This window comes from Mustelus asterias, chromosome 24, assembly GCF_964213995.1.
Source record: "Mustelus asterias chromosome 24, sMusAst1.hap1.1, whole genome shotgun sequence".
NCBI classification, from domain to species: Eukaryota; Metazoa; Chordata; class Chondrichthyes; order Carcharhiniformes; family Triakidae; genus Mustelus; species Mustelus asterias.
The window spans coordinates 21470384-21494598 of NC_135824.1; the positions used below are offsets into that span (position 1 = coordinate 21470384).

The 24215-nt window shown below is 45.5% G+C and overlaps 1 protein-coding gene across 3 annotated transcripts in view; it reads left to right on the forward strand.

Moving 5' to 3' along the window:
- Positions 1 to 24215, forward strand: part of myo1ea (myosin IEa) — a 157413-nt gene that overhangs the window by 23699 nt on the left and 109499 nt on the right. For all 3 annotated transcript variants that reach the window (XM_078241408.1, XM_078241409.1, XM_078241410.1), the window contains exon 2: positions 18924 to 19067. In XM_078241408.1, the coding sequence (XP_078097534.1) occupies positions 18924 to 19067 (144 nt within the window). The remainder of the gene's footprint in view (positions 1 to 18923; positions 19068 to 24215) is intronic.

Here is a 24215-nt window from a genome sequence, read left to right on the forward strand (position 1 = left end):
TTTTCAGTTTTGCTGATGACTGCGAACTATGTGGGAATGTGAAGAGAAAGCAAGAGGCTTCAAGGGGATTTGGACCGGGCAAGGTAGAGTATAATGTGAATAAGTGTGAAGTTATGCACTTTGGCAGAAAGAAAACCCAGAAAGGCAGAACATTCCTTAAATGGTGAGCGGTTGGGAAGTGTTGATGTCCAAAAGGAACCGAGTCCCTTGGTACTCAGAAGAATGTAAAGAAACACTTGTTAACACAGGAGGAGAGTGGAGTCAGAAGATATATACCTGTAATGTTTTTCACTCTGTGAATACATTTCTTCCAAGTAAAGCCTGGCTTTGGTTTCTTCCTTCACTAGCTAGCTCTCAGGAGTATAACATCATGCGCTTTGTTTTAGCAAATGACTTGCCTCCTGCCTCAGAAAATGACTCATTTTTGTGTCATTTCCAGTAGTTGTATCAATCCTGAATATCTAATTTGTTCCTGTGGCAGCAGTGATGAAAGAATTAGCAATGGTAAAAGGGGAATTGAAGCAGAAGCTAAACTAAGGAAGTTGGAAAACTGACCTGAAAAAGAAATCGCCAATGAATCACTATCAGGTGACCTCGACCTTGTCATTGGAAGGGCGATGGACCTTCAGATCTTACACACTGACCATTTATCCTTTAAATAACATGGAACCATTGTACGCTTTCGGAACATATTTACATTTGTTTGAATGTTAGATTCTAAAACACTGGCAAATGCTGGCGGAACAAAGTAGATACCACAGGATTATACAGTTGCTGTACTGGAATGCAGTCACCCAGAGGAGTGTTATCAGACAAAATTTAACACCAAGGCACTTACAGAGACGTCAGGGAAGATGACTAAAAGCTTGGTCAAAGGTGAAGAAAAGAGTGTCTTAAAGGGGGAAATGTGGTGGGGAAGTGGGGAGATTTAGGGAGAATTCCAGAGCTTGGGAATCTAGTGGTGGATTGATTCAAATCTGGAATGCTTAGGAGACCAGAATTGGGGGAGTGTGCATCTCTCGGGGGTGGTGGGGATTGGAAGAGATGGGGAAGGCAAGTTCATGGAGGGATTTGAATAACACCAGCTCTCCCAGTCTGCTTCTGTCCACAAGACTGAAGTCACTCAGCCCTGGAACCATTCTCAAGTCTTTTTTGCACACTCTCTGAAGCCTTCACATCCTTCCTAAAGCATGGTGCCCAAAACAGGACATATTTCTCCGGTTGAGACCAATCCAGTGGTTTAATATGGATTCATCATAACTTTCTTGCTTTTTCTCTGTTCCTCGATGTAAAATGCCCATGATCCTACCCTGTATGTCTTTTTGACCACTTTCTCACCCTCCCCTACCACTTTCAACAACTTGTGCATGTACAATCTGAGGCCCCTCTGTTCTAGCAGCCCCTTTAGAACAGCACTCTTTATATTGACTCTCCCTGTTCTTCCTGCTAAAATCTTATCATCTCACACGGCTTTGCATTAAATCTTTATCTGCGTTGTGTCTGCAAATTCCACAAGCCAGTGTGCGTCCAAGTTGGTGGTGGTTGTAATCTACCGAGTTATTGCCTGTGGGTGAGAATGAAAGTATGAAAGTTAAAGGACATTGTGCGGTTACGGCTCAGCTGGTAACATCGCAGAGCCAGTCAGCTCCAGTCCCACTCCAGAGAGGACTCGCGATGCCAGATGACATTTCATACAGTTCTGGGGAAGTGATGTCCTTTCAGATGAAACGTTTAAAGCAAGCACTATTGGAAGAGTAAGGGAGTTCTCCCAGATGTCCTGACCAGAACTTTTCTCCTAGTCAATGTCACTACTTTCAACCTGATAAAAGTCTACAAGATTACGAGGGGCATGGACAGAGTGGATAGTCAGAAGCTTTTTCCCAGGGTGGAAGAGTCAATTACTTCGGGGAGCATCGGTTTAAGGTGCGAGGGACAAGGTTTAAAGGAGATGTACGAGGCAAGTTTTTTACACAGAGGATAGTGGGTGCCTGGGACTCGCTGCCAGGGGAGGTAGTGGAAGCAGATACGATAGTGACTTTTAAAGGGAGTTTTGACAAATACATGAATAGGATGGGCAAGGATAGATAGATTTTTGAACAGTAAAGGAATTAAGGGTTATGATGAGCGGGCGAGTAAGTGGAGCTGAGTCCACGATAAGGTCAGCCATGATATTATTGAATGGCGGAGCAGCTCGAGGGGCCAAATGGCCTACGCCTGCTCCTAGCTCTTATGTTCTTATGGGAATAGAGCAATATGGTCCCCGGAAGGGTAGGGGGTTTTAGTTGGGCAGCATGGTCGGTGCAGGCTTGGAAGACCAAAGGGTCTGTTCCTGTGCTGTAATTTTCTTTGTTGTTTGTCCTCTTTGTTCTTAAAGCAGATAACCTGATTGTATTCACATTGCTATTTGATTTTTTTGATTTGATTTTTGATTTGATTTATTATTGTGTGATACAGTGAAAAGTATTGTTTCTTGTGCGCTATACAGACAGAACATACCATTCATACCACAGAGTACATAGGGGAGAAGGAAAGGAGAGTGAGCAGAATATAGTGTTACAATCATAACTAGGGTGTAGAGAAAGATTAACATAAGATAGGTCCGTTCAAAAGTCTGATGGCAACAGGGACGAAGCTGCTTTTGAGTCAGTTGATATGTGATCTCAGACTTTTGTATCTTTTTCCCGACGGAAGAAGGTGGAAGAGAGTATGTCTGGGTGCATGGGGTCCTTGATTATGCTGGCTGCTTTTCTGAGGCAGGGGGAAGTGTAGACAGAGTCAATGGATGGGAGGCTGGTTTGAGTGATGGACTGGGCTACGTTCACAACCCTTTGTGGTTTCTTGCAGTCTTGGTCAGAGCAGGAGCCATAACAAACTGTGATACATCCGGAAAGAATGCTTTCAATGGTGCATCTGTAAACATTGATGAGAGTCGTAGCGGACATGCCGAATTTCCTTAGCCTCCTTTGAAGGTAGAGGCATTGTTGGAACATGCGGTGTGAAAATTGGCTTCCAATAATGACTACACTTCAGCTACACTTAAAATGCTTTGAAACATCCTGTGGATATAAAAAGCATGTTTTTGAAAAAAAATTGCAAGTCCTTTCTCCTTTCCTTAACACAGTTTCATCGTCCAGTATGTGTAAACAGAAACTAATATGTACACATATGCACCTCTGAGAAGCCTGATTGATGCTGTGAATGTTTGCTGTTTACTCGGTTAAGTTTCTGATGCATTTAGTGTACCAGCAACACTCTGTCTCAGGACTGTGCTGTGCTTCTGTCTACACATTACAGAATGAGCAAAATACCACTTTGTACAGTGTCGTTATTGAGCTGAAAATAGAAGATGATGTTGGCAGTCCTTGTTGAGTAAATGCCTGGGTGGAGATGGGGTGACACCCAACTGTTGCACGTTAGCTCTTTGGTTTAACCTATCTGGATAAAGACTGAAGCAAACAAGCCACTGTTTGACGTTTAGATAAGCTGAAACCTCATTGTGTTTCCATTAATAAATAAATCTACCTAATGCCTGTCTGAGAAAAGTGTAGTAACCATTCCGAGTATTAACTCCTTCACTTTGATGTCCCTGTTTAATATTCCCTTCTTCCACATGAGCGTACATTTTCAACTGATGACCAGATTTGTGCAATGGGTATCTATTTTTCTGGGTGAACTTTTCCGAAATCCATCTTCCCAGGTCTTCCTCGGAGCTCTCTGGAAGGTGCTGACTCTAGTTGAAGCGGCGATGACAGCAACTATCATTAAAACAGATGATCTGATTGTTGTCACATTGCTATTTGTTGGAATCTGCAGTGTGAAAATTGGCTGGCGTGTTTCCAATGGTGATTACATAATAGACAGATAAGTGGACAATTTTGATACACTACTGTGGATCACAGTGGTATTTCTGCTATGAAATTGACTTCTATCCATCAAAAGGATGCCCCGGTCAATATCTGATGCATTTACGATGATGTAGTCAAAAGGGGTCAAAACCGGCTTATGTTTTTCAGCGTTGGCTGTGGTAGACTCATAGCTCAGGGGGCAGATGTGCTAGATTAGCATGGCACCAGTGCAATAAAGAACCATGTTGTCTTTTCTAGTACCAGCCCTTAAGAGAAGTGGAGACCTCATTTCCAGATGTTCTTTGTGCCAATCCTATTCATTAATCCAAATCAGACCTGAAGAATTATGCTCTTAATTTCTTTAATAGAGCTTCATTTGAGCTTCATGCCCTGTGCCTGTTTTCAACAACTTAACTTTGGCAAGCAGCAAGCCCGGGCCCACATTTTTCCAGCATGAACCAATTAAGTGGCTGACGTGGTCCACCCCCCCAGGAGCTCTTGAACCAATCTGAGTCCAACAGCCTCAGCAGCATCATGAGGAACAGGGGTCACTGCTGAGGTGAAGGCAGAACATCTGGGACCTGCTCGGCACGGTGGCTAGCACTGCTGCCTCATAGCACCAGGGACTTGGGTTTGATTCCAGCCTTGGGTGACTGTCTGTGTGGAGTTTGCATATTCTCCCCATATCTGGGTGAGTTTCCTCCGGGTGCTCTGGTTTCCTCCCACACTCCAAAGATGTGCAGGTTAGGTGGATTAGCCATGGCACTGGGTTAGGGGGAGAGGATGGGGGGGATCAGCCTGGGTAAGATGCTCTTTCGGAGAGTCAGTGCAGACTTGATGGGCCAAATGGCCTCTTTCAACACTATAGGGACTTTATGGCTCTAAAGCAGGCTAACAAAATCTTTCAAATAATCACCTGGCCCAGCACTGGGGTAGTCATTAGGATCGCAATGGGTGACTGCCTTCCCTCCGCGTGGTCCTCCTCCCCGTTGCATAAACCTTCCCTCCCAGGCTGCTGCTGGGGGGACAAGTCTATTTAGCCGGTGACCTCCTCACTCAGTGGTGTTGATCTGCCGTTGGCACGATGCCAATGGCACAGGAAGATGGCCTCTAATTGGGCCTTTAAGTATGAAGATTTGTTGTCCCCTAATTGGGCCTTTAAGTATGAAGATCTGTTGCCCCCCGCTCCGTCCTCCTTCCTTTCTGCTGCTGGGACACATCAGAGAGCTGACCTGACATGTCTGCCCACGACTTACTGGCCCATCCCCCGTTCTCAACCATTCAGCCAGTTTTTTGTTTGGGAGCAGAAGAGTTTGGCAGCGAGCTGTGTAACTGCACCGGCTGCAGATTCCTTCACGGGCCGTGAGTGAGGGCACAATTCCAACCATTACAATTGGATGGGAAATGGCTGGTGGTTTTCATAATGAGGTTTGGAAGTTCTCCTGTCTGCTTCTTGTGGCAAAGGGGGCAGTGACTTGTTTCATTCCCACGATCAAACTGAGACATCAAAAGACAGGCGGTGGGGGGGACCGAGATTTGATGATGAATGTGCATTTATGGGAAAGCGCAAGACTTTGCCGCAGCTGTAATGGAGAGCTCTGTAAAAAGAGAACTGCTAGCTCTCCGCCTTGTTACAGTGTGTACAGATACGCTGCATCTGCCTGATTATCAATCGCGTTCCGCTAAAAACAGTTGTGGCTTTGAATTGGCTGGATCAATCAACAATATTTCTGGAAGCTATCAGCCAGACAAACAAAGTAGGTTTGTGAAGTATCTCTAACTTACACTGGCACTTTGCAATGAGTGTACACTTTCTTTGTAACGTTTTATTGCCATTGCTTTACATTGTTCCAATCAACACATCCTTCTTAAGAACACTGTTTGAGAGTGCAGTTACTGCAGTGTTGTGCAAAACTGTGGTTTCTTCTTTAAGTTTGCATTCTAACATCTGCGTAAAGGCTATTGCAGAATAAAACCCTGTTGTGCTTCACTTTTGAAGACCCCTCCCCACCCCCCCCCAATATCGAATCATTTTATTTTTCTATCCACAATTGTCTTGCTTCCTCCTTGCGGTACAGTTGCAAGCGTCTGGATTTTCCTCCGCTAAGCCCATCCATGTGGCTTTAATTCTGTTCAATTAACTGTGAGCCTTCCATCAAGTGCCATGAACCAATTGAGGGCGGCACAGTGGTTAGCACTACTGCCTCACAGCGCCAGGGACCTGGGTTTGATTCCTGGTTTGGGTGACTGTCTGTGCGGAGTCTGCACGTTCTCCCCGTGTCTGCGTGAGCTTCCTCCGGGTGCTCCGGTGTCCTCCCACAGTCCAAAGGATTTGCGGGGCTAGGTGGATTGGCCATGCTAAGTTGACCCTTAGTGTCAGGGGGATTAGCGAGGTCAATACGTGGGGTTATGGGGATAGGGCTTGGGTGGGATTGTTGTCAGTGCAGGCTTGATGGGCCAAATGGTCTCCTTCTGCACTGTAGGGGTTCTATGATTCTATCACCGTGGAGCCGAATCCCTCACCCCTCCCCCTCCAATATCAACACATGCATTTCCAGCAGGAAATCACTGGATGATGATCAATAGTAAAACATATGAATTAGGAACAGAAGGAGGCCACTCGGCCTTTCACACCTGCTGTGTCATTCAATAAGATCACGGCTGATTTAATTTAAACTTCAGCTTCACATTCCTGCCTACCCCCAATAACTTTTCACCCCCTCCTTTATCAAGAAACTGTTGATTTCTGCCTTAAAGATGTTCAAAGACTCTACCTCAGCCACCTTTCGAGGAAGAGAATTCCAAAGTCTCACAACCCTCTTGAGGGAAAAACAAATCCTCACCTCAGTCCTAAATAGACACCCTCTTATTTATAAACAGTGACCCCCAAGTTCTAGATTCTCCCAAAGGAGGAAACATCCTCACTACATTCACCTTGTCGAGCCCCCTCAGGATCTTATCTGCTTCCATCACCCAGATCCCTCTGCATCTCAGAGCTCTGAACTCTCACCATTTAGATTATATTCTTTTTAATTCATCATGACAAAATGGACAACCTCACATTTTTCCACATCATATTCCATTTGCCAGATCTTTGCCCACTCACCAAACCTGTCTATATCCTAATGTAGCCTCCTCATGTCCACTTCACAATTTACTTAGGGTGGCACAAGGGGGGGGCATAGTGGTTAGCATTGCTGCCTCACAGCGCCAGGGACCCAGATTTGCTTCCAGCCTTGGGTGACTGTGTGGAGTTTGCACGTTCTCCCCATGTCTGCGTGGGTTTCCTCCGGTTTCCTCCCACATTCCAGAGATGTGCAGGTTAGGAGGATTGGCCATGGTGAATGCATGGGGTTATGGGGACAGGGTGAGGGCAGCCTGGGTAAGATGCTCTTTCAGAGAGTCAGTGTAGACTCGATGGGCTGAATGGCCTCTTTCTGCACTGTAGGGATTCTACGATTCTACTTTCCTACCTCGCCTTGTGCCGTTAGGAAAGTTAGCAACTATACCATCAGTCCCTTCATTAAAATAATTTATATAAATTGTGAAAAGTTGAGGCACTGATCCCAGTAGCACACCAGAAAATGACCCATTTATGCCTGCTGTGTTTCCGGTTAGCTAGCCAATCTTCTATCCATGCCAGTATATTGCCCGCCACACCATGAGCCTTTATTTTCTGCAATAAGCTTTGATGAGGCACCTCACCAAATGTCTTCTGAAAGTCTAAGTACAGTACATCCACTGGTTCCCTTTTATCCACAGCACCCATTACATCTTCAAAGTACTCTAATAAAGAACCCAGGGCATCAGTACTGATTGTGACACCTATGATGTTGGCATTGTGATGTCACTGGACTAGTAATCCAGAGGCCCGGGCTAATGCTCTGGGGACATGGGTTCAAATCCCGCCATGGAATTCAAATCCAATTAATAAATCTGGATTTGAAAGTTAGTATCAAAATGGAGACCGAGATTGTTGTAAAAATGTATCTAGTTTACTAATGTCCTTCAGGGGACGAAATTTGCTATTCTCACCTGATCTGGCCTACATGTGACTCCAGACCGACAGCAATGTGTTTGACTCTTAACTGCCCTCAGAAATAGCCTAGCAAGCCAATCAGTTGTGCCCATCCACGACAGAAGACCAGATAGATTGCAATGGCTCAAGAAAGTGACTTACCACTGTCTTCTCTGGGGCAGTTAGGAATGGGAAAGCAATGTTGACCTTGCCAGTGGTGCCCACATCCCATGAAAATAATATCAAAAAACTGCCATGCCAGATCACAAAATGGCAAGCAACAACTATGATCCATGCAAGAAGGAGACGCCTTGCCCAGCAAAATGTGTTTATGGTGGCATAATGGTTTGCAGTGCTGCCTCACAATGCCAGGGACCCGGATTCAATTCTCGGCTTGGGTCACCGTCAGCGCGGAGTTTGCACGTTCTGCCCGTGTCAACGTGGGTTTCCTCCGGGTGCTCCGGCTTCCTCCTACAGTCCGAAAGACGTGCTGGTTAGGTGCATTGGCCATGTTAAATTTTCCCTCAGTGTATCCAAACAGGCACTGGAGTGTGGCGACTGGGGGATTTTCACAGTAACTTCATTGCAGTGTTAATGTAAGCCTACTTGGTGACACTAATAAATAAATAAGCTTTCAATAAAAGATCTGGGATGGAACTCGGGGCAGTCCTGGCCAGTGAAGTTTAACCAATTGTTGGTTAAACTTAGTAAACAATTGTAATTAGAAACTCTGCAACATTGTATCCCAATAACCTGTGTATCAGAATTCTGTCAGGGGTTTGGTCAAATCAATTGAATTCCAGTTGTGAAGTTGTACGAACTAAGGAATAGCATGATGGGAAAATTGGTCAGCTATTTGGAACAATATAAGCAAAGCTGACTCCACATAACTTTAAGACTGTATGAATAAATAAAACAAGATAAGGTCAGGGATGAAGGAGTCACCGACCTTTTTCTGTTCCATCAAAGGACAAGATAAGGGTATGAATGATGAGACAAAGAGTTCTAGGAGGTCAGCAAGTTATGACATGATTAATGACATTGCTTATGATTCTGTTACTAATTGAATTCCTGAATATGCTCTGGTCACGCAAACTGATAATGATTATGTATAAATACTGAACTGATTCTTTGTGTAATTGCAGACTTGAGGAGGAATTAGCAAGTTGTACCAACTGCTCTCTGAACTCAAGTTTTCAGCCAAAACTGCATGCAGTCTTTTGTAAATAAATACTAGTTGTTTTGTCGGGACGAACTTTGTTGAGTTTTTCTATCACAGTCAAGAAGCAGGAAAGTTTCCACTTCAACACAGTGCTTTGTGTTTTCTTAGTTCTGTGTTCACATTTCGGCATTTTAGATGAGCCACATTCTTGTGCCAATTACTTTGCTGAACCCACCCCTGCTAGTCAAGTTGGAACACATGGATTTCCAGTGGGGAAGTTGTGAATCTTTTAATTTGATCACTCTATTCCAATCCGATGAACACATCATGTACCAACAGCAAAGCAAATGATAGCAGCCTTCGCATTGCATTCCACAGCTGGACTCACACACACCCTTTCCTAATCTCATTAACAGTTCAGCGCCCTTTTGTAATGTTATCTTTTCTGTTGATTTTCATACGTTCTGTGCAGTTGCTTGTGGGACGCCCTGTGTAGCAGCATTACTGCTAGTTCAGTAGCAGTGAGAAAGTGTTGAGGCTAATCCAAGTTTCCACTTTCACTCCAAGTTTTTAAATCATTTTTGTTGTTGGCGACTGAATGTTCTGGTTTCCTGGTGCAGATGTTATGCTATAACTTTACTGGCCTTACAGATGCACATTTCACTCCTCTGCTAATTAGTTTGGTTGTATTGGGGATGATTGCACATCATAGCAAACGATTACTTGTCACGTTGGATAGAAGTTAATGCCCTCCCCTGAGGTGAGTTTGGAGATGGGCCATTTAATCTGGTGGGTTTGTGTTGGGTGGGGACCCAGCCATTTCTGCCCTGATTAAGTCAGGGACAGGAAAGCGAATGGATGTCCACCTGCCCTACCACCATCCCCGCCCTTCCCTCACTAACCTGTGTCCTGGGATTCTTTGCTGATCCCACGCTTCTGGTGGATGCATTGCTGGAAGCTACCATTACTCCTCGAGGTGTTGCCTGCAATGGAGAGCTACAGGCTTCTGATTAACCAGATGGAGTGGGGTGGAGGGGGGGGGGGGGGGGGGGAGGTGTTGGCTTGTGGTATTTCCACCTTCACGATCCTTGATCCTGGGTAAGACCGATCCCCATTGGGCACTTTATGAACGGTTTCAAAGGCATTTAATAAAGCCGGTCTTCCCCAAGAGGAGGTGACGTGGGGCTACGACCATCTCTCCATCCAAAGATGTGCGGGTTAGGTGGATTGGCCATGCTAAATTGACCCTACTGTCAAGGGAATTAGCAGGGTAAATGTGTGGCATTGCGGGAATAGGGCCTGGGTGGGATTGTGGTCGTTACAGACTCAATGGGCCGAATGACCTCCTTCTGTACTGTCGGGATTCTACGGTGGGAAGAACCCCATTGGCTGGAATAAATTCTAACCATTGAATTTGCACTGCCTATTGGTTGATCATTTGAAAACCTCTTTGGTACTTAATCATCATTTCATCGCTAAACCAATCATCTCGTCACTAAATCATCAGCTCATCGCTTGTGGCTATTCCTATGGATGAATGTATTGGAAGAAGCGAACTTTTGTTGCAATCCCACCTAATCTGATTGGCAACAATAAAAATCCGACGGCGGCATTTTCCGGCCACGCTCGCCCCAAGACTGGAAAATCCCACCTGAGGTCAACGGACCTTCACATGGTCCTCCCTCGCTCGCTACAATTCCCGCCAGGGAATATTCCACCCCTAGTGTTTCAGGATAAGAGGAAATCCTGCAGAAGTATCATTGGCCTTACTGTTTAGCTCATACTGTTTAACTCAATGGCACCTGTACCTTCCAAGCTTGTTTACCAATGTTGGAGTATTTGGCAGAGCAATATAAATCTCCTTTGCAATTTGGTTTGAATTTGGGACAGTAAAAGTCAGATGGAGGATAAGTAAGACTTTAGGGCTATTTGCTGATAGCGCGTTAGCCATGCTCCTTAGTATTGGTGAGGAATGTGCATACAAGTTTGAAGTCTTTTTCATGAATGGAAAAACTGCTGGACTTGTCAACAAGAAGATACTCTGTTCGTTGTCTGGGTTTCAATTATAGAAGGAGAGGCCACGGAAGTCTAGGTTTGTTAAAATTCAGTCTAGACTCCTGTGCATGATTCTTGGGGAATAGACACTGTTGTATTAGCACTCGATTTATTATTTGATGCTACGGTTTATTGGTTTTCCTGCCGTGTTCTTGCTGTACACAATCCCAATGGTTTCCACTTGTCTCCACACTCATTGCTCTATTCCAACATTACACATGAGCAATAACCTCTGACCTTGTATCCTAATTATATAACTCTACAGGTAGCTCCTGTTAGCCTCTATCTCCCTTCAGTCTTCAGGAGTTTATCTCAACAAAATCCTTCGGGATATTTTACACCACATGCCTCACCTTGATGCTTCAGCTTGGGAGTGTGTGGGTGGCAATGAACTCTTGGATGATGAGCTCTGGAACCGGTCACAGGACAGGCCAGATGTAACTGTCCCTTCTGATTTTTTACTCCCTTTTCTCCATGGGTTTGATACCGCAGCTTAGACAGTCAACAAGGTTTGGATGTACTGAGCAGAACGTGCATTGAACCAATGTTTTTACCTCACTCCATGGCTTTCAGTAAGTGTTTTAGTGCTAACCAGCCATCCAAAAAGAAGGAAGTTGCATGTATTCTAACAGGACTAGACAGGGTAGATGCAGGGGAGGATGTTTTCGATGGTGGGGGAGTTCAGAACCAGGGGTCACAGTCTGTAGGTTCGGGGTAGACCATTTAGGACAGAGATGAGGAGACATTTCTTCACCCAAAGAGTGGTGAGCCTGTGGAATTCATTACCGCAGAAAGTAGTTGATGCCAAAACATTAAATGTATTCAAGAGGCGGATAGATATAACACTTGCGGCAAATGGGATCAAAGGTTATGGGAAGAAAGCAGGTTTAGGCTATTGAGTTGGGGGATCAGCCATGATCGTAATGAATGCTGGAGCAGGCTCAAAGGGCCAAATGGCCTCCTCCTGCTCCTATCTTCTATGTATCCAATGCAAGCGTGGATGTTCCAATGTGATGTACAACCGGTGAAGCACTTCTGAAATGCAGTCAGTATTGTCAATTTTCACATTACCATGTCCCGTGAGCAGCAAGGAGGTAAATGACCAGAAAATCTGATTGTAGTGGTGCTGGGTTAAGAGGTAAATGTTTGGCCTGGGCCAGGGCACCAGGAGAAGTCACTTAGCTCTTCAAAATAGTGGGATCTTTCTTTGCAGCCCCCAAACTGGGGAATTGGACTTTATGTTTCAAGAGGAAGCAGCTTTGAGGCAGGACCAAGATGGCAGACGTTACAAGCTGGACTATTCTTCAGGACGAGGCCTTGCTTTGAAAGGAGTGTTTCTCTTTCAAAGTTACTGATGGTTTTTTTTTTTAAGGTTCTCTTTTTCAGGAAAACTCCCACACGGCGGCTGCTGCTTTTGTTGCGTTAAGCTCAACATCTGCTGCAGTCCGAACCGCCACAAAAGGCTTTTTCATTTATTTTAATAGTTGTCAATGTCTGTGGGGAGGGGGGGTTGGGTCGGGGAGGGTGGGGGACTGGAGGTGGTGGTAAGATTGGTGACTAAATACTGTAACTCAACCTGTGTGCGATCTCAAGGCATCCCATCTCGAATACACAACCCTGTTATATTCGATACTTATTTAATTCCTTTATTCCTCCCTCGTGAAAGCTTCCCTCCCGACAGGACTCAGTGCCTCTCTGCCTTTGTCTCCCAATCTAATTTCAGTGATTATTGAAGTTTAACAAATGAATTATATCAGAAAGACTCCCAAAGGACAAAAATGTAAGCCCCCATGCGTTTGAACAAAAGTGCCTGATTTAAATTAAGTTTTATTCTGGAGAGCTTGGAAAGTGCCTTCCTCTGTTAATTTATCAAGAGGAGGAAAGGTCAGCGGTTTAAGGAGACTGCATTTTCATTAGCACATCGTAGGAGCGTTGCTTATAATCTGCTGAGAGTCCCCACGGTGCTTGATGGGGGAAATGCTCTGCCCGAACACAACTCCTTTTGCACTGGTTAAATCAGAAAATGCAAGCTCTGTGATTAAATCAAAAACATGACTATTTCCTTTGCCACGGCATTGGTTCTCTGTTCTCCTTATATGGGAAAGGAATTTTCAAAAGCAGCTGACTGGCCGGGGATCCAAAGTTGTGCTGGAAATTCCTTGGGTATTGCAAATTGTAAGGATTGGGAATAAAGGGGGGTCCCGGACAATAGGAGCCGTCAGTAAATGGAACGCATTAGTTTGCAAAATAAGGCAGATGATTCAGCGCTGTGGCCGGGCTGACAAACAGTTTTGTGTTGTTCTGTTGGTCACCCTGATATAGTCCTCATCATACTTAGCACTTTACTGTGAGAAACGCATACGAATAAATCCACTCACATTATGGTTGCCGCAGCACCTTATTTTTGACTAGGGATTTTTCCTGAAGACCTTTGCTGTCCTCCTTGTGAGCTATTTGCCCAAAGTCTTGATGATGGTCTGTTGCCCGTGCAAGTGAAGCCAGGTTCCATCTTCCTGTTGAAGTTTCTGGCCTCCTCCTGCTGCCGCTCACTTAGTTAAGCTGGCGAAATACAGGACTTTGATGGTGTGCCATTGAATGGCATGATATCCCACACTTGTTCAGTTGGGAAGTGTACAATGTGGAGAATCCAGGCACTGACACTAGCTGCTATCCTCCTATCTGAGAAGAATCCATTACCCTTGCTCCATGGAGTAGATATATCCAAAATAATAATGCATTGATACAGCATGTTTTTTAGGATGAATCATCTGGAAGTGCTTTTACATGTTGAACTATTTTCAAAATGCAATGTCTACTGTCTTATGGGCAAATCCATTGACCCACCCATCAGTTTAGGACTACATTTGAATGGATAGATGTGATGAGATGGGCGGCACAGTGGTTAGCACTGCTGCCTCACAGCTCCAGGGATCCGGGTTCGATTCCCGGCTTGGATCACTGTCTGTGTGGAGTCTGCATGTTCTCCCCATGTCTGTGTCGGTTTCCTCCGGGTGCTCCGGTTTCCCCCCACAGTCCAAAGATGTGCGGGTTAGGTGGATTGGCCATGCTAAATTGTCCCTTAGTGTTAGGGGGGCGAGCTAGGATAAATGCGCGGGGTTATGAGGATGGGGACTAGGTGGGATTGTGGTCGGTGTAGACTCAATGGGCCGAATGGCCTCCTTCTGCACTGTAGGATTTTATGACTCTATGAGAAACATCTCCTCTCCAGCCTCCGCAGTAAGGAGCGTTGATCTGGGGAGACTGAGGAGGAAGGAGAATCTCATTGAGTGCATTTGGGCAACTTCATAGAAACTGACCGTAAAAGATAAGAACCATTGTGGATTCTAACTTTCGTGGTCCATCTACAAGCTAATATTTCAGAGGCTTGGGTGTGCATTCTGTTTTTTTCTGTCTGAGGTCATTGCATGTTGGCCTCAAGCTTGGGCTTATTCCAATACTTTTCGCCTGGAATAAGTGCCAGCATCCACAGACAGACCTCTGCACTGATACTGGATCTTGTGCTTGGACTATCTGGGCTAGCATTGCCCCAGGTCAAAAGCTGTCTAAATACAATATGGTTGACTCAACCCCTGCTCGAAATCTCCCCAAACCAGTGGGAAATATTATCCTAACAAACCAATTCATGCAGGCCAAATACTATCAAAAAGTCAGATCATAGACAAATGTAAAATAAATGATCTAAAAAGAAAATTATCGCTGCGTTAAAGATTGTTTTCTTGATGACTTAAGATCCTCTGTGGTGCAGTTATGTAACGAGCACAAACCTTCAGATTTTCTGAACCCTGCCTTTGTGAAACCTGTACATGTGTTGGAACCGGCTGAACTAAACCACCAGATGCATAGAAACTCGAAGCAGGAATTGGCCATTCGGCCCTTCGATCCTGCTCCACCATTCATTTTGATCATGGCTGCTCATCAAATTCAATATCCTGATCCCCCCTTCCCCCCATATCCCTCGATCTTTTAGCCCCAAGAGCGATATCTAATTTCTTCTTGAAATCACACAATGGTTTGGCCTCAACTACTTTCTGTGGTAGTGAATTCCACACATTCACCACCCTCTGGGTGAAAAAAATTCTCCTCACCTCAGTTCTAAAAGGTTTACCCCTTATCCTCAAAATATGACCCCTAGTTCTGGACTCCCCCACCATTGGGGAACATTCTTTCTGAGTCCGCCCTGTCTAACCCGGTTAGAATTTTATAAGTTTTTATGAGATCCCCTCTCACTCTTCTAAACTCCAGTGAATATAATCCTAACCGATTTAGTCTCTTCTCATATGACAGAACTCGTTCTCCCCGTGTCTGCGTGGGTTTCCTCCGGGTGCTCCGGTTTCCTCCCACAGTCTAACGGACATGCTGGTTAGGTGCATTGATCCGAATAAGCGCCGGAGTGTGGCGACTAGAGGAATTTCGCAGTAACTTCATTGCAATGTTAATGTAAGCCTTACTTGTGACTAATAAATAAACTTTAACTTTAAGACCTGCCATCCCAAGAATCAGCCTGGTAAACCCTCACTGTACACCCTCTACCTGCATTTATTCCCAGGTTCTGGCCACAGAACGTTAGGCCTTAGTAAAATTCTTTAATTCCTTTCAAAGAGCCAACACTAAGAGGATGGGCTGAATGGCCTCCTTCTGTGCTCTGAGATTCCATGAGAACTATCACTCAGGAATCGGAATTAAGGCACAATGCAAGGAACTGGATTGGTTATTGGCCATTGGCAGGAATCTCCAACATCTGTTTAAACCATCTGGCTAGCTTTTGAAAGATGAAGCATGTTTTTGATAGTTCAGTCATTCAGAATAATAGCACAGTGACAATCTGTGTGTGCGAAACTATTAAAAGCCTAAGACATTTGGGAACCAGCCTGGGCCTGTTCTGTGGCTATTTATAATCTAAGACATAAACAAAAGGCAAACCCATTCATTGCAGTGTCAGACTCAGATGGCATACTCTATCCTTTCCAAATGCAATAAAGATCACTGCCACAAAAGTCATGACTACATCTTTTTAATACTAGGGATGATTACTGCTGAAATATACAGCGTAGAGATTTTTATGATTTGAAACAAGGTTGATCTTCTGATCCATCGCAATACCCCAAGGAGTATTGATGTTTGTACTCACCCAACACTCCGATCTGGTAGATGAAAGTTCCTCTCCTTTGGCTAAGTGAGACAGGTTTCAGCATTATTTGTCCAGTTTCTATTGATTTAACATAAGCCAGCACAAAACAGGATTTATGATCCAAGGGCTCCTTGTTCAGTCTCTGTGGTATAGTAGCTGATGAGCGCTGTACTTAACTTCAAAGTGGCGATATTTTTACAAAGCTGATGTGTATATGCCCGCACTTATTGGACAGAATTAAATGCCCACTCTGTGGCAGGTTTGGTTAAGGGGGGCATTTAATTGGGCAAGAGAGTGACAGATGAGGATCTGCCACCTTTCTGTCTCTGCCCCAGTTAAGTCTGGGGTGGGAAGGTTCATGGATGGTCTTCCCTCTCTGCTGCCAATTGAGGGCCTTAGTTGGACAATTAAAGCCCAGCAAAGGACCTCATATCGCCACTGCTGATATTGACCCAGTGGCGGGCGGAAGACTCGCCACAGGAGAAGCCCGAATAGCAAACACCTGTCGGGGTTACTGGGGGCTGGGAGTGCCTTGCCCAAAGGGCGGCACGGTAGCACAGTGGTTAGCACTGCTGCTTCACAGCTCCAGGGTCCCGGGTTCGATTCCCGGCTCGGGTCACTGTCTGTGTGGAGTTTGCACATTCTCCTCGTGTTTGCGTGGGTTTCCTCCGGGTGCTCCGGTTTCCTCCCACAGTCTAAAGATGTGCGGGTTAGGTTGATTGGCCAGGTTAAAAATTGCCCCTTAGAGTCCTGAGATGCGTAGGTTAGAGGGATTAGCGGGTAAATATGTGGGGGTAGGACCTGGGTGGGATTGTGGTCGGTGCAGACTCAATGGGCCGAATGGCCTCCTTCTGCACTGTAGGGTTTCTATGAAAGGAACTCAATGTGTGATCGGGGGACCCGGGAAGGGAGGCACTAAAAGCCAACCTTCTGTCCTTGCTGTCATTCCCCCTTTCCCCATGATACCTCCCCCCCATCTCCCCAAACCTATGGCCTGGGCCCCTCCCTGGTGGTGCAGCAGAGCAATGAAGGGCTGCCAAGCTCTGACCAGGTGGACCTGTGTCTCCGTGGTCCTTGATCTTGGAGAAGGCTCGCTGCTGCCCAGTTAAATTGCAGCATTGGGCCTTTGATGGTTCTCTAACTGGCAGACGAGACCCTTGTTGCCTACATTAGATTCTGCCTATTGTTTCCCAAATTCCGTCTCCAGGCAGAATGTGGAACCATGGCACCTTTCAGCCACTTACCTGCGACCCCGGAGTAACCCAGTATATCTGAGGGACACTCGACCCTGACATGAACATTTTTCACTGAAGTATTTATAGCTTATGAAGAATGTTTCTAAAATGTGTTTAAGACCATACTTACCGCTTGGTAGCACAGTGGTTAGCACTGATGCTTCACAGCGCCAGGGACCTGGGTTTGAATCCCAGCTTGGGTCACTGTCTGTGTGGAGTTTGCACGTTCTCCCCGTGTCTGCATGGGTTTCCTCCGGGTGCTCCAGCATTCTGAAAGACGTGCTGGTTAGGGTGCATTGACCCGAACAGGCGCCGGAGTGTGGTGACTAGGGGATAACTTCATTGCAGTGTTAATGTAAGCCTTACTTGTGACTAATGAATAAACTTTTTAACTTTACAATTGAAATCAGTAACGTAAGATTTAAAGACATGTACCTAAATTAATGAGAAATAGTTTTAAAATGAGCATTAGGAAAGATGTTATTTCCTCGGTGATAAATGTTCAGAATAATTTGCTACGGAGGGAATAGCAACAAAAGCATTTCTGATTATCAAACTGAGGTTTTACAGGTAGAGGCTGGGTACTGGAGGGAAGGGTTAATGGGGAAATTATTGTTTCTCATTCTTGATTATTCTGGTTTATAGATTCAAATGTTCCAAGTTTTTCTTTAATTTATTCGTGCGTTATGGGCATCATTGGCTGAGCCAGCATTTATTGTCCATCCTTAATTGCCCTTTAACTGAGTAGAATCATAGAATCCCTACAGTGCAGGAGGAGGCCATTTGGCCCATCGGGTTTGCACTGACCACAATCCCACCCAGGCCCTCTCTAACCTGTGCATCCCGGGACACGAAGGGGCAATTTAGCATGGCTAATGCACCTGACCCGCACATCTTTGGAGTGTGGGAGGAAACCGGAGCACCTCGGAGGAAACCCTTGCAGACACGGGGAGAACATGCAAATTCCACATGGATAGTGGCCCAAGCTGGGAATCGAATCGAATCCAGGTCCCCTGGAGCTGTGAGGCAGCAGTGCTAGCCACTGTGCTTGCTATTTTAAGAGTCAACCACATTGCTGTGGGTCTGGAGTCACATGTAGGCCAGACCAGGTAAGGGTGGTAGATTTCCTTCCCTAAATGGAAGGACATTAGCGAACCAGATGGGTTTTTACAACAGTCGACAATGGTTTCATGGTCATCATTAGACTTTTAATTACAGATTTCTATTGAATTCGAATTCCACCATTTGCAGTGGTGGGATTCGAACCCAGGTCCCCAGAGTATTACCCTGCGTCTCTGGATTGCTAATCCAGTGAACAATACCACTGCCTCCCAGTTCCAACAACAAAAGTTACACTGAGTGCACCATTACAGCTGCGGAGTTAAAAGCAAACGAGTTGTAGGAAAGAGTGGCAGCCTGGTTCATGAGCTTCTTCTCACCCCTTTCTCTTTTTCTCTAGGGAAGTAAAGGCCACTACAGGTATCACTGGCAGAGTCACAATGTCAAACAGAGTGGAGTGGATGACATGGTGCTTCTCACGAAGATCACAGAAGATGGCATTGTCGACAACCTGAAGAAGCGATACATGGATGACTATATTTTTGTATCCTTTCGAAGCCTGGCGTACAAACCCAGGTGGAGAACCAGAGTAAGAAGACAAGCAGGTTTGGGACGTCTCGATCACTTTGTGCATTGTAGAATTGATTAACAATGACCGTAAGCATGTCCCCAAGTCATTGCTGCCCATCGATAACCTTTCGTCAGCACCGATCATGCAGCACTCCCTTCCTGCTTTTGACTGGCCTTCGAATCGAAAGGCTAAGTTATGGCGAAGATTTGTTTTTCTTGGCTGTAAAGAAAAACTGCTCTGTTTAAAATGGTAACCACGTGAGCTGAGATTCCAGTTATTGCATAAATATTTGCCCTTAAATCTGTGCCTAGACCAAACATTTTCCTCCCCAAATAAACCAGGAAAGCAAATCTTCAGGTGGGGGAAGGGGTGAGGGTGGTTCTTGCAGCTCACAGAATGTCCTTGAAGCGTTGTGTGTCCCTGGTGTTTCCATCACGATAAAACGGCACTGGGACATTGAGCAGACAGAGTAACAACATTACAAAAATCTTGACTGGAACACCTTTTCGAAGCCACTCTCTTGACTGTTTCGTTTCTGACTCATCCCAGAAATAGATTTTGATACAAAGTTGTTGACTAGCTCATGTAAAATTGCTATCTTTACTATATTCACTCAGACCAGCATTCAAAATGTATCCAGATTTCTCCCCTGGGAACAAATTTGATTTGCGTTGCTCTTCTTTTCCCTCCTCCGTTCAGTTTAATGCAGCTCCAATCCCGATGGAAGGAAATGATTTCCAATGTACATCTTGTAATGGGGAGAAAGCTGCGATTATCTGGCTCATGTGGCTAAGGCTCTTGTTAATCTGCAAGGTCAGCTGGTGAATAGTTGCATTCTGCAACACACCAATTCCAATCTTTATTCTGTACCAAGCTCAACTTTCTCAACTGTGGAGCAGCTTAGACTCCACTGGATTTTTAAAAATACATTTGCAGGACATGGGCGCCACTGGCCGGCCAGCATTTATTGCCCATCCCTAGTTGCCTGGGGACAATTGAGTCAATCACATTGCTGTGGCTCTGGAGTCACACGTAGGCCAGACCAGGTAAGGATGGCCGATTTCCTTCCCTAAAGGACATTAGTGAACCAGATGGGTTTTTCCAACAATCGACAATGGTTTCATAGTCATCGGCAGATTCTTAATTTTATTGAATTCAAATTCCACTATCTGCTGTGGCGGAATTCGAACATTAGCTGAGCATTAGGAGGAGAATATCGACCAGGATTCCCTACTCCTTCCCGTTATCCACGTTGAACACGACTGCATGAGATACCAAAAAGTGTTTTAGGGAACACTACTTAAGTGCAAACTTAACACCTTCAGGAGAAGAAGGGGAAAGGAAATCGGTGAGGGGGGGGAAAGTATGATCAATATAGCTCCTCATTCTGTAACCCATTGTTAACCGTCGAACATTCAGTTCCTTATCAACAAGATAAGTGTGGATGAAGAAGATTGTTTGGTCTTTTTCAATTCATCAATTAAGTATTCCGCCTTTCCCCTCACCGTGATATCCGATGGGCTCTTAACAGATTAGTCTGTTTTCTTGCTGAGGCTGGAATTAACTTAACAAGAACAAAGTTAGTATTTTCTAGTTAATTGGTTCTAAGGTGCTTTGGAATGTTCTAAGCTTGTGAAAGATGATTTATAAATGCAAGTCCTGTATTTGTTGATTACGGTGATTTCTGGTCACTGCTCTGTGAACAGTGCTGATGATGCTCGCTGCCAGTTTGAACTTGTTTCTCTGCCCTCATTTTTGGTCCCAACCCCAAGTACCAATCACTGGTTTAAAAGTGAGGGGCTGGTGATCTACCCCAAGCCTGAATTGGTTGCTCAGAGGTCGTCAGAGATGTTCACTTCTTTTTTATTCATGAGCCAGCATTTGTTCCCCATCCCTAGTTGCCCTTGAACTCAGTGGCTCGCTGGGCCATTTCAGAGGGCGGTTGAGAGTCAACCACATTGTTGTGGCTCTGGAGTCACATGTAGGCCAGACCAGGTAAGGCAGATTTCCTTCCCTAAAGAACATTAGTGAACCAAATGGGTTTTTACAACAATCAACAATGCTTTCATGGTTGTCAGTGGATTCTTAATTCCAGATTCTTAATTCTGGCGGCACAGTGGTTAGCACTGCTGCTTCACAGCTCCAGGGACCTGGGTTCGATTCCCGGCTTGGGTCACTGTCTGTGTGGAGTTTGCACATTCTCCTCGTGTCTGCGTGGGTTTCCTCCGGGTGCTCCGGTTTCCTCCCACAGTCCAAAAATGTGCGGGTTAGGTTGATTGGCCATGCTAAAATTGCCCCTTAGTGTCCTGGGATGTGTAGATTAGAGGGATTAGTGGGTAAAATATGTAGGGATATGGGGGTAGGGCCTGGGTGGGATTGTGGTCGGTGCAGACTCGATGGGCCGAATGGCCTCTTTCTGTACTGTAGGGTTTCTATGATTCTTTCTATGAGATATTTTTTATTGAATTCAAATTCCACCATCTGCCATGGTGGGATTCGAACCCGGGTCCCCAGAACATTAGCTGAGTTTCTAGATTAATAGTCTGGCAATAATACCACTAGGCCATCAGCTCCCCGGATGCTGACACTGCAGTTTTCACACTTGCTGTGGGAATTGACTTTCCACAGTGGCAGCGGGAAACGTAGAAGATAGGAAAAGGAGGAGGCCGTTCGGCCCTTCGAGCCTGCTCCGCCATTCATCACGATCATGGCTGATCATCCAACTCAATAGCCTAATTCTGCTTTCTCCCCATAACCTTTGATCCCATTCGCCCCAAGAGCTATATCCAGCCGCCTCTTGAATACATTCAATGTTTTGGCAAAAATCAAAGTGGAGAATGTGAGCAGGAAAATGTGTGCAGTGCCCAGAGCTCATTGCAAATCTATATTGGTAACTTGGCAGTGTGTGGGCAGAGGGACGTCAATCTGAGGCATTTAGAGGGTGCTTTTTTCTTGCTATTATTTTGTGTTTTTAACACTAATTCAGTGGATCGGAAATGACATGCATGTTAATATTGAGACAAGCGATATCTGTCTGAGTTCAAAGAGGTAAGCCAAGGATTGGTCAGTGGCCATGGTAGGGGTGCGAGGTGACTGTATTGAAGTGGGGTACAGCTTTCTTGGCCCGTCTGCCAACTAAATTAAATTTCTGCTTCTACGTTTTTACTTTTATCGTTTTCAGCAGTGCTGTTGTAAGTTAGAGGTATTTATAAGGTTAGTTCGCTGGCTGACACTGCAGTTCTTCTTTCAGTCAGAAGTTCCTGTGGTTATTGGAGAGGAGAACATGCTGCCTGTGAACGGAATGGGATGATTCAAGCTTGTGGGAAAATGCCGATTTGAAAACATTTTGTTTCTTGTGAATCTTGAAATGCTTCCATTCAGCAAAATTTAAGCGTTCAGATTAGCCGAAAGATTTTAATCCCTTTCTGCGACCCAGAGATTAAGGAGTGATCCTCATTGTGCTGAGTTGAGTTAACAAAGCTGGTCTGCTCCCTGTCTGTGCTGAATAACCTCACATTGGCTCCTGTGTGATCAGCTTACTCATTTTTATGTAAGCTTTGAAAGGCCAGCACATTGAATGGGCTGGCAGACTGGGAGAATAAAGGCAGGGACACGTGAAATAATGTTGCCAGGCTGTGTCTCTGCTGCCAGGGATTACAGCACTGGGGCCATTGAAAGTATTGTTTGTGGGATGGCAGAGATTTTGTCACACAAGCCAAACGCAGTCCCTGCTGAAAAGGGCCCTGGCATGATCTTAATTTGTATCTAAATAGATTTTAGGTAAACATTCCGGGAATTTCATTGACCCGTCACTGGGTTGGTTTTTTTTGTATTACATCACTTCCTGTAATTTGGAAGTCCATTTCAGCATTAACACTTGTGTGTTCACCCTCGTTGCCCCTTTCCTGAAGGCTCTGCCCCCCCTGGATGGCAGGGCCAGCTGGGGGCACTCTCGTCCCTGAGTCACAAGGTCCTGGATGGGTTCATGTCCCACTCCAGAGCACACAAACCAAGGCTGGCACTCCAGTGCGGCACCGAGGGAGTGCTGCGCTGTCGGGAAGTGTTGTCCTCCAGATGAAACTGAGGCTCCAACTGTCTGCTTGGGGGTTTGTAAAAGATTGCGTGGAGCCATTTCTAAGAAAGTCTGGGGAGTTCTCCCTGCCAATAACTATTCCTCAGTCAAGATCACAACAAATTGGGCGGCACGGTGGCACAGTGATTAGCACTGCTGCCTCACAGCGCCAGGGACCTGGGTTCGACTCCCGGCTTGGGTCACTGTCTGTGTGGAGTTTGTATGTTCTCCCCGTGTCTGCGTGGGTTTCCTCCGGGTGCTCCGGTTTCCTCCCACAGCTCAAAGATGTGTGGCCTAGGTTGATTGACCCTAGTGTCAGGGGGTTAGCAGGGTAAATATGTGGGGTTACAGGAATAGGGTCGGGTAGGATTGTGGTCGGTGCAGACTCGATGGGCTGAATGGCCTCCTTCTGCACTGTAGGGATTCAGTGATTCTAAGTTGTTACCTTGTCATTATTCCTGTTCGTGGAAATCTGCTGTGTGCAAATTGGCTGCCGTGTTTCCTATGTTACATTAGTGACTATACTTCAAAGGTAGTTAATGAGCTGTAAAGTGCTTTGAGACATCCGTTAGTCATGCTATATAAATGCCAGTCTTTCTGGATACAGCTTCACAGGTGCAGCAGCATTTTAGGGCCTTGCTATTCCTTTCTTGAGTCCTGTCACAGACTGTTCACCCATGGAGATCCTCACCCCTGAGTCTCCTTTTGCCCAATGTCTAATCTTGAGAATGTTGGATAGTGAGCAGGGACCAGAATCCCCACTCTTTCTTCTCCCCGTCCCTCACCCAGGAAGTCATGCCCAGCCCATGATGAACAGGGATTAAACCTGGGAACATCCTGGCTTTGGACCTTCAAACTCGTCTACAGTGGATTTACAACCAAACCATACAAGTGATTCACATAATTATTTTGAGATGGTTTCCTTCTGCTGGTACAAATTGGTCTCCACTCTACCATATTGTACAGTGTGGCATTAGACACCCAACTCTTTCCTGGTGAATCAAACCGGGTCATCCTGGTGGCCAGTATAGGATGGCATGGGCACACCT